Source organism: Diadema antillarum, unplaced genomic scaffold (assembly GCF_040938485.1).
Source record: "Diadema antillarum isolate AM-2024a unplaced genomic scaffold, OU_Dant_1.0 seq00000312_RagTag, whole genome shotgun sequence".
Classification (NCBI taxonomy): Eukaryota; Metazoa; Echinodermata; class Echinoidea; order Diadematoida; family Diadematidae; genus Diadema; species Diadema antillarum.
The window spans coordinates 520,112-533,834 of NW_027271332.1; the positions used below are offsets into that span (position 1 = coordinate 520,112).

Consider the following 13,723-nt stretch of genomic DNA (forward strand, 5'->3'; position numbering starts at 1 on the left):
GAGATTTATTCATTGACCTTCATTCTGGTCCTTTCAACTCTTAAACTACACACTTTAAGCAACATAAGCAATGATAAGGCAGTAAGATAATGGCTTGTGCGTGTTAGAAAAAAGACAATTTCTTTGATCTCCACCTTTTTTTCACAACCATACTTATATGCCAACATTGAAAGATGTGAGTGTGAAATGACACTTGTTCCCTGTACCTCATTAGACAGCCACCTCAAGTGGTGTGAAGGCCTGGGTTGAAGATGCTCGAACAAATTTGAATTTAGTCACTGCACCCCTCTCTATCCTAAACACATGGTAAAATCACCTACGATATGAAGCAAGGCTGACGAATAAACTGTGACCAACATATATTATGATCTTTCAATTTAATGTGAGGACTCTTTCCTTTCTTTCTTTCTTTTTCTCGCCAATGTGGGATAATTTTTAGTGGTGCATGCAAGGTGATGGGACATTGTGTTTCTGAAACACCGATAGTGTCCAAGAGAGAGAAAAAAGGGGTGAGAATAGAGTGGTCATTTGTGCCAGTGGACAAATATGTTATAAGGGGAGTGAGGTCTCTTGACCCTCAAGTTAATTTGTCAGTGCATTTTTCATCATGACCAATGTGCGAACTGCCCACCTCGCTTTGGTGTCTTATGAAAGGGGGACTGCAAAGATGGAGGGAATTCTGTGCAGTATAGGCAATTGTCTGCTAGAGACTGTCTTGTCCCAGGGTTTCTCTTGAACAAGAACCCATGATAAAACTTGATGAATATGAATAAGAACCCATAATGAAACTTGCTAAATATAATTGTGTTCTTAAAATCACCATATATGCATCACTTTTCACTCCGTTAACGATTTGTAAAGGATCTCCTACCCCCATCCCCCCCCCCCTTCCAAAATTAATCCTCTGCATATGTTGTATAGTTTGGGTTTTTGTTTTTGTTTTTGCTTTTGTGTTGTAACGCAAATTCATTTTGTTTACTGCAAAGTGTGTGTACATTTTTCATTAAGCATTCATCAAGTCTGGAGAAAAGACATACGTGTGCAAAAAGCAACAATCATCGAGGATTCATGCAAGCAAAATGTTCAGCCTAGGAATGCTGTGATGTTCCAACAGTTTATGTTTTATTGGTTTTCATGACGAATTATCTTTGCACAGGGAATAAGCAATGTCAGGTTTATTGATGTGATCAAGGATGAATAACTAAAAAGGATTAAAAAAAAACCCTTTCTACATGTACTCAACAGAAAAATGTATTGCATCTCAAAATACTCCAAGGGGATGACCATAAAATCTTAGTCTCATTTTTCATTCATGCATATTCACTCTGTCAAATCTCGTCTTGTCTCTACCCCAACCGCAAAAACCTTTCGTCCAGGTGCACCGCTACTTCTGCAGCCTGCCCGACGACAAGGTGCCGTACGTGAACAGCGTGGGGGAGAAGTACCGCATCAAGTCGCTGCTCCAGCAGCTGCCGCCGCACGACAACGAGGTGCGCTACTGCAACGGCCTCGGGGAGGAGGAGAAGAAGGAGCTGCGCCTCTTCAGCAGCCAGCGCAAGCGGGAGGCACTCGGGCGGGGCACGGCCCGCCCTATCCCCATCACGCTGTCTGCCAGCATTTGCTACCAGGTGTGTGTTCACCGCCCGCCCCTTTTTTGCATCAAGAATAGTCCAAGTGGTTCTCTCTGCCTTTCCCCCTCACTCTTTCTATCTTTCTCAGGTATATATATAATATCCAGAATGATATACACATACAATGTATGATTATAACCAGAGACACACTTACAAACACACACATCATCTTTTCATGTGTACCTCGGAAATGCAATGAATTAAAATGAAAAGAAGATTAATGAAATCCAAGTAAATCCAAGTATCATTTTTATCACATCATTTATAAAAAAAATGAAGAAACTTCCCATTTGCACGGGTGAATGACATCTTGCCAGTATGAAACACCTGTGCAGAGAACCCTATTCCATGCAAAGAAATGAGCACTTATTTTGAGGGAACGATAATTGCTGTTGCCATGGCAACCATTCTCATGCTGCTCACTGCTGTATGGTTGGTTTCTAGCTGCTGCTTCTGCTGTAGTAACTTGCAGTGTTTGTCGCTGCTTCTCAACTGTTTCAAAGATGTTGCCCAGAAGAAAAAAAAAGGAGTTGTGCATCTTCTTACATCGAAGCGGACTTCATGCAGCTTCTACAAAATCGTCTAACACTGGGCACTGAAATGTCACTTATCAGGCATTCCTTGGAAGCTTGCGTGCAATGCTGTGATTCTCTGAATGGTATAAATGACAGGGTAGGGGTATGGTTTCATCCACCAAGCCGGACTGAAGAACATGGTTGTTTTTGCTGCTCCTTTGAAGCCTATTTGAGGGGGCTGACTCATGCGGGACTGCGGCTTAGTTGATGGATGACTGGGCACAGAGAAAGCGGTAACCTTAGAGCACATATCATCGCATTCGTGACCAAGCACACACTGTGCCTTGGAAGAAAAAAACAGTCTCTCTTGTTATGTGTGCTGTTGTGTGGGGTCCAAAGTTCTTCTAGGGGAGAAAACACAAACACTATTTTAGTAGTCGACTTGTGAACGAAGTCGTCTCCACTCTCTTTGGTGGAGCACAATATGACTTCCTTTTGTCATTGTGCGCAGTGATTTATATGCAAACATCAATTAATGCTCATGTCTTGCATGCTGTCAGTACTGCACATGAAGCTAGTAGATTCAGTATACAGCGGGCTCCTGCTATAATGAAGTCCCCGAGACCAGCAATTTTCTTTCATTACACCAAAATTTCCTTGTGGCTGAATGACTGAAATACATACTAGAGATATATAGGTGATAATTTGGGGACCTGAATTTTTACTTTGCTGTGTCTGAAATTTTGTTCTACCCACGTTTGTTTCAATGACAGCAGCAGTGCACTGTAGTATGATGGTGATTCAGTACTTGGTGATCATTTGTGGGGGGGGGGGGGGGGAGGGAGGGGAGGGGAGGGGGAGGGGGAAGGGAGGGGGAGGGGGAAGGGGAAGGGGGAGGGTAGTTTGTTTGTTTTTTTTTTCAATTCAACTCTATTTCCACATAATCATTAAAAGGATACAAAGGATACATAAAATGTGATATAATAAACATCAATTGGAATATACAAAGTAAAAGAACAATACACATAAGATACCATATTCACCAAAAGGTGTTTCAACAAACACAAAGTGAATTACAAAGAAAGGAAATAACAACATAATAGATGATTTGTGGAGGGATCATGAGGAGTTTTAATGGAGATTCCATAAAACTTATAAGTAAGATCCCCAAAGAGTACTGAAATAAAAGAGAGTATTACAGTGTGTGTGTGTGTGTGGGGGGGGGGGGGGGTATCTAGATGTCATTTAACCGGATACACTTAAAAAATCAAGTGTTTGGATCTTTATACTTCATAGAAAGTGTGCTGTAACATGTAATGCAATGAATAGCAAAAATTCTGCCGGAGAGGTCATTGGTATGGTTCATGAGACTAATCTAATGAGCACAGCACATTATCACTGTGTCACAAGCGGTTGCACCATACAGGGAGGCCCTGGTTTGCTCGGAATATGTGAGGCTTTGTTCACTCAACTGTGTGGTTGCCTTCTGACTGCAACTATGATTATGTCTATAGAGGTAACCCATACAAAAGACAAAACAGCCAAACATAGTGAAAAGTCAGGAGGCAATGCCCTGTACAAGTACATTACGGTGCAAGGACAGGTTGCTCTTATTGTCTAAGAACACTCTGTGGCAATGCCTAGAAAAGCCCACACCCACTCCTTCCCACTAAAGCCGATGTATTTCTTGGCAGGGAGGAGGAACTGTGCCGAATTCAAGAAGTGTGTCACTGCCCTCGTGTGCCCTCACTGGCGCCAGGAGGCAGCCCAGTTTGTGGATCCTGTGTTTTCATTTCCCACATGGTGTGGAGGAACATGCACTTGATCCCAAAGCCCAACATAGCTTCCCTGCCTGCATGCCAGCCTCCACCATTCTCCACATACTTCATGGCCATGGCCTGAAGCCGGAGAATGTCCTGGACTGTCTTGCCTGGTGCTTGTAGTGCACTGTATCTTTTAGAAGAGCATATTAATCAGATTACGGATAGGTGTGCCATGATAGAGTCAGTTTTTATTACCTCCGCCAAGGGAGGAGGTTATGTTTTACGTTACCGTTGGTTAGTGTGTTTGTTTGTTAGTTAGTTAGATAGTTTGTCCGTGTGCAAAATAACTCAAAAAGTAGTTAACGGATTGGGATGAAACTTGCAGGAAAGGTTGAGAATGACACAAGTAACAAACGATTAACTTTTGGTAGTGATCCAAGAATTTTGGAGGAATTTATGAAGGATTTTTGACATTTTGGCAGGTAGGGTCAATGAACTTGGGAGTTCAGGCTGCGCGTATTGAGGTTTGCATACGCGCACTAAAGTGCGTGCTCTAGTTTCTGCTAGAGCGAGGTGCGCCGTGCAGCTAAGGGTTTATGACGTAACAAAGGCTTCTATATTGGGAAATCGGGTCGACTTTCAGCACACAATGCTATAAGTACATATGGGTGGAAATCACTGATCTCTATGGAAGAACAAGATCAGTGGTGGAAATGAGCTGCATGCTTGGCGGAGCTCTGCGCTCTCGGAGTATTTTTCTAGTTTTGTTTGTTGCTCCTCTGCTACTCTTCTCTTTATTACAAAATAGCCCACACATCTCTGTTTGTCTGTTTCACTCTTCTCTCTATGCGGTACAGTGAATTTCTGATATAACCAACACAGTTATAATGAAACTCTCATTACAACAAAGTAAAAAAATCAGGTTCCAAGATCATTGGTGATATTTCTTTTCAAACTTATTTGTTTGGCTGTAGGGAAATTTTGGTATAACGGGGGTTGTCAGTGTATGTACATGTATACCGGTATATACACATATGCATACACACTCAAACATACATGCATGGATAAACATACATGCATGGATACACATGTATGTGTAAACATATATGTACATAAATTTGTGTGTATATACTTATTTCTATTTGCTTTCATTTTTCTTTGTTTTTTCCAAATTTTCCTGTGTCATTGTGTAAAAAGAGAAATTGTTGATTTTTGGCAGGTAGGATAAGAAATTGCATTTCTGATGTGTGTATCTTTTTGTATCTATACTTCTTCATAAAATTTGAAATTTGAAGGGGATGTAACTGACAGATGTATTTGTAGTAAGCCTGAACAGAAATGGACATAGAGAAGAGTAGTGGATGCTGAAACATTCAACTATGTCCATGATTCCTTGCCACTAGGGAGTGATAACTTTACCAAACTCTTTATACATGGCATCAATCAAATGTAACGACTTCATTGTTGTTTAGAATTTATTAAACAAACAAAAACAGAAAAACTGACCAGAAATGAATATTATTTATTAGTGGAAAATTGAGCTAAGAAAATGGGATTCCATCGGGATTCCATCCCGATGGAATCCCTGATGGAATCCCATTTTGTTTTTGCTCAATTTTCCACTAATACAATTTATTAACTCACAATATTTGATTCAATGCTGACTTTCGATATTTCTGTCCTCCATTGCTAACACCCCCTTGCTATCTAGTGTGATATGTGATGCGAACCTGCGAGTACGTCTAACTTTAACCCGTGGCAATATGTTCTTCGTAAAATTGCAGTGTGGTGGAGGCATCAGTACGGGCGACATTGCCGTCTTCGCCTCGCGGGCGGGGCACAATGCGTCCTGGCACCCCGGCTGCTTCTTCTGCTGCGTGTGCCAGGAGCTGCTGGTGGACCTCATCTACTTCTACCGGGAGGGCAAGGTCTACTGCGGCAGGCACCATGCAGAGTCCCTCAAGCCCAGGTGTGCAGCCTGCGACGAGGTGAGAGGAAGACGCGCGTTGTCTGTTGACGTCCGACCTCCCTTGGATGAGGTCTTTTTTTTTTTTTAATACGACTTGTTGGTCAAACGATAGAGTTCAGCTATGTTAAGCCCACCACACACTATACGACTCACGACTATACGACTGACAGACTGTGGATCTGAAATAAACAAGCGTGTTTATTCTGAGGTTATTGTGATTTTATTTCAGATTTAAAGTCTGTCAGTTGTAAGGTCATGAGTCGTATAGTGTGCGGCGGGCTTTAGATTGAGTGCTCATAGATGATTTGCAGCTGATTAGGAGTGCTACTTTTGCATGCATCATTAACATCAGCAACACCATTCTTTTGGTTTTCATCTGCCACCAGGAGAGGATTGTAAGTCGAGGCTCTGCTATCTTGAAGTGCACTTCATATACACATATAGAAAAACTTGTTTGTTTGTTTCTTTCTTTTTTTTGGGGGGGGGGGGGGAGGGAGGAAGAGATTTGTCTAATTGCAATTTAGAAAGCATGTCATTGTTGCTTCCCATTGCCAGTGTATACACATATAGGGTAAGATTTCAAGTTGGCATCTTCAATGATGAAAGGAAGGTTACTGATGCCAGTCAGTTTTTAATACCTTTTCATTTCTTTAATGCTGATGTGCCTTTGTTCAAGATGTAAAATTAATGTCAACCTCTGATCCTGACACTTACAGATCATCTTTGCCGATGAGTGCACAGAGGCGGAGGGCCGTAGCTGGCACATGAAGCACTTCTGCTGCTTCGAGTGCGACACTCAGCTCGGCGGTCAGCGCTACATCATGAGAGAGGGCCATCCGTACTGCTGCCAGTGCTTCGAGAGCCTCTTCGCCGAGTACTGCGATGCTTGCGGGGAGGCGATCGGGGTGGACCAGGGCCAGATGTCGCACGAGGGTCAGCACTGGCATGCCACAGAGAAGTGCTTCTCCTGCTGCACCTGCCACCAGTCGATCCTGGGGCGGCCCTTCTTGCCCAAGCACGGTCTGATCTACTGCAGCAGCGCCTGCAGCCGCGGCGAGCTTCCGGGCAAGGACGGCAAGCAGTCGCTGCACATCACGTCCAACTCGCGGAGCCAGAACGAGAGCAGGAGTCGGAGACCCATCAATGTGGATACCCTGAACCTGGACAATCTGAGCGTTGTGGCCTCGGAGGATGGGAGGGAGAGGTCGCTCAAGAGGAGCAGGGACATCTCGCGCAGGTCGTTACCCGACCTGAGGAACAATAACTCAACAAATTATCAGAGATCGCGAAGTGCAATGGAGGGGGGACGCAGGAAGGCCAACAGCTCATCGTCACAAAACCTGTCCCTACAGAACGGTCATCATCCGGACCACCAGCGGAGGCCTCAGCCACCACCCAGACCCCCTACCCATCACACCCAAGTAGACAGCAGAGTGCATAATGGTAGCAAAGACTTTAGAACAGCGACGAATACAGTTGGTGGTTCACGGTCAGTGCAGGCCACCACGGTCAGCACACCCCAACACAAGAGATATCAGACTCAGCTGTCCATGAATGGTGACCAGAGGCAACACTATGGAGCGATGGTAGAGAGTGGCAGGCCAGATGGGTACAGGAGTTCACCGCAGTGGGTGCAGAGCACAAATTACGAGAGAGAAAGGCCTGGGCTCATGGAGCACAGGTATGAGGAGCCGCACAGAAACGGCCAGCTACGCAGCGAGAGCTACCACGACAAGCTCTCGGACAATTACCAGGAGCTGGAGCCGGTGCCACACCGCAAGGACATGCAACGGCGCTCCTCCATCAAGTCCGAAGGCGGCGACCGCTACAGTCCCAGGAGGCGGCACAACGACCACATCCCACGGTCGGCCATGCATTTCGACCGCGCTGCCGACGCGTATCATTCGGAGCGCGGGAGGGACGGTCAGTACGGATCCCAGAGAATGACGCGGACGGTGTCGTCACAGATGCACCGCGGCCGTTACGACGACGACTACTACTACTCGTCTTCTTCCTCAGAGGATGACGAGGACGACTACTTTGTCAGCTCGCGCCATTCCTATGTTAATGCTGGGCCCAAAATCCGCTACGTGGAGAGGGGTCCAACCAAGGTACAGATCAATACCCTGCCCACGGTCCATTACCCACGGGATGGCAAGAAAAAGAAGTCCAAGTCTAAGAAAAAGGGCAACTGTGCCGTCTCTTAGAAAAAAATGTTCAGCTTAAAATGTCAATTCACAGTCAGCCACAAGTTTTTGTCTTTGTCAGATGCTTGTAAACCAAATATATTGTGGCTACACACCAGATGCTGCTTCATAATTAAATCAGTGTGAACTGCCACCAACGTATGCAAACTGCCGCATTTACCTAGATCAAGCAATTCTCAAAGTGGGTTACTGTTTTTTTGCCACTTTTTATTCATTCTTTTAATGTCATAGCTGTTCAACATCTGCAGGGTGCTCATGTCGTAGCAGTTTGGATTTTTTCATGACGTTACTTCAATTAGACTTTACGATGTGAATTTCAAGTGTTGTTTTCAGTCTGATGTATTCTATTGACAAACGAGAGGTCTCTATTGACATTGCTACGCACATGAATTATGTCGAATCAGAAATTATCTGTCTGCATGAATCTACAGTGCAATTGTGATTATATGAGCTTTTAATCGTGTCAGTCATGTGCTGACACTTCTGAATTTCATTCCTCCCAGATAACAGAGTGACTATAGCATTCTATGACATCTTTTCATCTGTTAGTGGTGCATATTTCTGGTGACAAAAATCTGATGCGATGGTAAAGCACAAAAAAAGAAAAACAAAAGCAATAACAGGTTTGCAAGGATTTTAAGTCAATGTAGAATTTGTTCGAGGAATATAGACACATTGTCAACTCTTTTCTCTTGCGTGTAATTCCAACAGGACAAAGAAAGATATTTTTGTTGAATCTGATTTACAATTCAGAATGTAACTGGAATGTCAACATACTTGAACATACTTTACATAGGAATTGAGATTTGAGTGTAAGAGCTGAATATCAAAGTGATACCAAACGGCAAAGGAAACGTACAATTGGAAATGTGTGTTTGTTCAGTTACCAGTATACACAAATTTATCTCTTATTCTGGAAGGGAAATAAACTGAATACCATTATAAGGATGTAGATACAAACAAGAATGACACAATACATGCAGCATTGTTTTGAGTCAGCACTGGCATTGCCAGTAAATGCAGATGTCTTGATATCAATAGAATACAGTGTATTGAGGCATAGGATTTTTAATCATTAAAACAGAGCAAGCAAACCAATGAATCAACAAACAAAGTGGACAGTGGGATACGTAATATTATAATAACTTGCAGTGTCACGGTCTTCTGCCAACTAAAAGTGCAGAAAAAGCCATTTCACTTACTGTCAAGTTTATGATTGATTCCACACTTGAAGAGAATCGTCAGAGAGAATTTGACCCACAGTGTGAAGTAAAACACACTAATTTGTGATCATGCTTCATTTGGGATGAGGAATCTCTTGTACAAAATGAAATAGCTCCCTCTTTTGTTCACATTGAACTAAGTCACTTTGTTGTCACTGGTGCCAGCCAGTGCAGACTACGAGGGTAAGCTGGTAGTATAGAGATGCCTTCTCATATCACATATTGCAATATTGAGAGTATTAATTTAACTGTGGGAAATAATGAACTTGTCACAAATTTAACATTTCAGAACGAACCTTGTACATTTGTGTGAGAATTGCAACTTTGATTAGATACCACAGTTTGATAAAGAAGTTTGTATCATTATTTCACTTCAAGGAACTGGGCAAAAGGAGTGGAATCATTTAAAGCTAGTGTATGGTCCTTACATATATGTATATCTTACTTATGGGATAACCTTGCATTAGAAGTACTTGGTTTAGTTGTCTATCAGTTTTTAAGGAATTTTAGATTCATTTTTATGTGAAAAAAGTACTATTTTTCTATCCAATTCAAAGAACAAAACGAGCTTTGAGCAGAATTCAAGAAACTGTAATGAAAATGGTTCTAGTACCTTGAATGTTTACATACATTATGTACTACTCACTGTTGCGTGTGGAGAACATCTATTTAAGCAGAGGAGACAAATTTTTTTTCTTCTTTTTTGGGGTCAGTTTTAATCTGTCGTCCAGTTGTATTCCCTGTGTGGAAGTCCTCGAGTATGCAAGTTTCTTTCCTAACTTATCAACTCTTGTACATATGACATTATAGAATTCTGATGTCTATATCATATTGTAAACCTGTACATAGCCAATGGCAAGAAAAGAAATATGTATTAACTTGTAAAAATGAAGAAGTGTATTTGGGAATTAGATTTGTAATTACATGTACAAACAGCTTGCAGAATGATGCACAAAATGTCATGATTCTTTAGCCAAAATTAGCTTTTAAGTTAAATGAGTAAGGAGACACTAGAGTTATTTATTCTCAGTAATTCAAGCAGAGATTATGTTGACCGGAATTTTTTTTAGACGCTTTTAATGTGTTAGTGGATCATTGGTGCTTTTAATTGCTCCATTTATTGTTCTTCAGTGGCTTTCCATACTCCCCTCCCAGGGAGAAATGTTAAGAAATTATGTGGATCCAGGAAAAATGCAAATAAAATTCTCATTCGATCAGTTTACATACATGTATCAGTGAGCAATATGTTTTGTCTCTGTGTCCTGTTCAGAATGCTTTTTAAACAGAGATATAAATAATTCCTTTTATTCTCTCTCTCTGTTTTTTGGCATTGATGGTAAAAGAAAGGGGTCAATCACTACTCATGTAATTGATTGATTGATACATGTATGTACTGTAACCAACCATTTGATATACATCGCAACGTTCTCAGTCCTGAAAATTATTAGTAGTTGCCATTTGTTTTTCTTTTGTTTTTCTCTGTTTTTTTTTTTTTTTTTTGGGGGGGGGGGGAGCGATGGGCAGTGGGGTCCTGTCTATGCTAATCTCCCCCCCCCCCAATAAAGAATGGAGTGGTTTTGGTTTAAAATCTATTTTAGCATCCCATAAAATTGCAGTAATGTCATCGAGGGCATTCACCCAACTTGGCAAGGTCAGGAAGCTTGGCAGTTTCATTGTAGGAGTCACTTTTAAAGGGACTGTAGAGTACTGGTTGAGGTGAGGATTCAGCTTGGGACTTTTTGCAAGATATTTAGAAACCACTCTATGAAATGCTACAGAGCATACAATTCTAAGGGGAATCAATATTTTATTTAATGAAAATCGGTTTTGAAATGACTTGAGATATCTAAAATCGAGGTAAAACAAAGAGATCCTCATAAAAGCCGTGGCCTGTCAATTTTGAGGATCACTTTTTGTTGTTGTTGATATCTCGGCCATTTCAAGACCAATTTCCATCAAGTAAACATTGAATCCTTCTTGGAATTACATGCTCTTTCATATTTCATAAGAGGTTTCTCATTATCTCACAAAAAAAATGAAATAAACCTGAAGATAGGTCTCAACCCAAACTATACAATCCCTTTAAACACTCCCACTTGCGGCAGCAGCTTATAAACAAGGGGACACGACAGCTCCATATGATAGATCATGTTTCCATCCACAGATGGAACTTTGATTAAAAGGGAGGTCACTGACCAATGACATGCAAATTTGGGGTTATTGAGGGTATGTTTAAAAACCTGAACGAGAATCAGTGGAATGTTTTGGTTTGAATTACATTGTACTTCCAGGGGACCCATGAAGTCTTGGTTTCCCCATAAACAGTAACAGGTGCTGAAAGTTTGACCGTGCAAAACTTGAACGCTGCTTCGCTCCCTCAAAACTCAAGTGCAGTTGATGTTGCAAGGAATTAACCAGAGATTTATTATACAACACCTAAAAAGAATGTAGGTATCCGACTGGTTGATTGTTCATCATGTGACATTAAGTTAAAAGTACCATCGCACGCAATCTCTGTCAGCTGTGCAATTTTTTTGTGAGCAAAAACGGATATGGCATGGCTGACGTAACCAATTGTCATTGACTCCCGTGTTAGAACCCACGATTGACTTGAAAGTTTTTGTGCCATTGCACGGCTCTGATGTCACAACAAACATTTGCCACGCACACTCTGCAATTACAAGTCCACTTACAAGCATATGTATATTTTGTCTTTTGCTACAGTCACACACGGCCGGGTCACAAAACGGATTTGATCCGGGTGAAAATGAGCCGGATTAGTCCCGGAATGGAGGATAATTTATGCTACAGTCACACATGGCCGGATTTCGAACCAGGTCCATAAGGAATTAAACCCGTATCGACCCGTATTAACTCCTTATCAACCCGGTTTGACCCGTATTGACCCGTATCGAACCGTATAAAAATCCGCTTTAAATCCTTAACTGAATCCTTTTCGACCCCTATATATCAACCCATGTCAACCTGCTTCGACCCGTACCGACCCGGATGTAAACCTTGTCATCATCTGTTGCATGAAGGCATTGCGGTATACAGCAAGGGTCCATACAGTAATTTACGCTGCGGGTCGATGCGAGTCAATGCGGTTCGAACCGGGTCAATTCGGATATCAATACAGAATTGAAATCCGTGAGAAAATTTTGAACATGACCCAAAAAATTTCGCCGCTGTATCGTTGCCCCCGGAATTCATCAGTAATTGACACGGGTTATGATGCGGGTCAATGCGGGTCTCTACGGCTCGAACTGGGTCGATACGGTTTTAATTCCTTATGGACCCGGTTCGAAATCCGGTCGTGTGTGACTGTAGCATTTCAGTACTGCAAACAACTTCAACTGATCAGTTCTGCATACGTATGTGTACATGGCTGATTGACTGTGACTGTGCTTCTCAGTCGCCTTTCAAGGAAAATGGTTGCCATTTCTGTGCTAAATTCAAGGATCTGTGTGGACCACATCTGTTGACATCCAAGGTGTTGTAAAAAAACAAATAGTGTATGGTGTTCCTACTCGTGCAATGGAACAAGATTTCGCACTCGATGAAAGATGAGGTGCACTTAGGTCTACTTTCACCTCGTGCAGAAGTTTGTACCATCACACTCATGACCATTCACTATTTCTATACTGTAAAACAAGGAATGTTCGCATGCATTTTAATTTTGCGAATTTGGCGAGAGCCAAGATTCGCAAAATTAAAATGCACACAAAAGTTCTTGTCTACACTATATGCATTGAATGTTAGAGGTACCGGTAACTCGAAAAAATTCCATGCTGCAAATATATTGTGTTTTACAATAATACATTGTAGCATTCTATTGTCAGAAGTGAAAGATTTCTATAGATGACAGACAGGACACACAGTGAATACTCCAATTTCATTACGTATGTATACATGTGTGTGTGTGTGTGTGTGTGTGTGTATGTGTGTGTGTGTGTGTGTGTGTGTGTGCATTAATTATGTACGTGTACATGTACATATGTATATTATGTACGTTAAAGTTGAAGGTCTACAAACCAAACCGTTTTCTACATGCGCATACATACAAACACATGCATGCACCAACACACAATGTTGTACTGTAGATCATCATCGAGATAATGAAAAACTGGCAAATGTTACCTCACTGCCTTTTTCAAAGCACCTTCACAATTTCTACATTCCACAATTCAATGTTTAGTCAGGACCTTAAACTTAACATATTCAGTTACACTGTAGGCTTTTTTTTTGGGGGGGGGGATTTCCTTTAAAGATTTGATTTGATTTTCTTCTTTTATTTTTGTTCTGAATTGTTCCAATATCAATATTGTCTTTAAGATATATCTTCATAGTACAACCTCACTTTCCAGAAAAAGACAGAAGACTGAGAACTGGGATCAAATATTTCCTGCTATTTA

General features: G+C 41.7%; 1 protein-coding gene across 1 annotated transcript in view; it reads left to right on the forward strand.

Annotated features, from left to right (window-relative positions):
- LOC139730439 (uncharacterized) overlaps positions 1 to 8,788 on the forward strand; it is a 92,243-nt gene extending 83,455 nt beyond the window's left edge. Inside the window, exons 4-6 of the mRNA XM_071641279.1 lie at positions 1,377 to 1,628; positions 5,694 to 5,897; positions 6,595 to 8,788. Of these exons, the coding sequence (XP_071497380.1) occupies positions 1,377 to 1,628; positions 5,694 to 5,897; positions 6,595 to 8,085 (1,947 nt within the window). The 3' untranslated portion in view covers positions 8,086 to 8,788. The remainder of the gene's footprint in view (positions 1 to 1,376; positions 1,629 to 5,693; positions 5,898 to 6,594) is intronic.
- Positions 8,789 to 13,723: the final 4,935 nt, after the last annotated feature.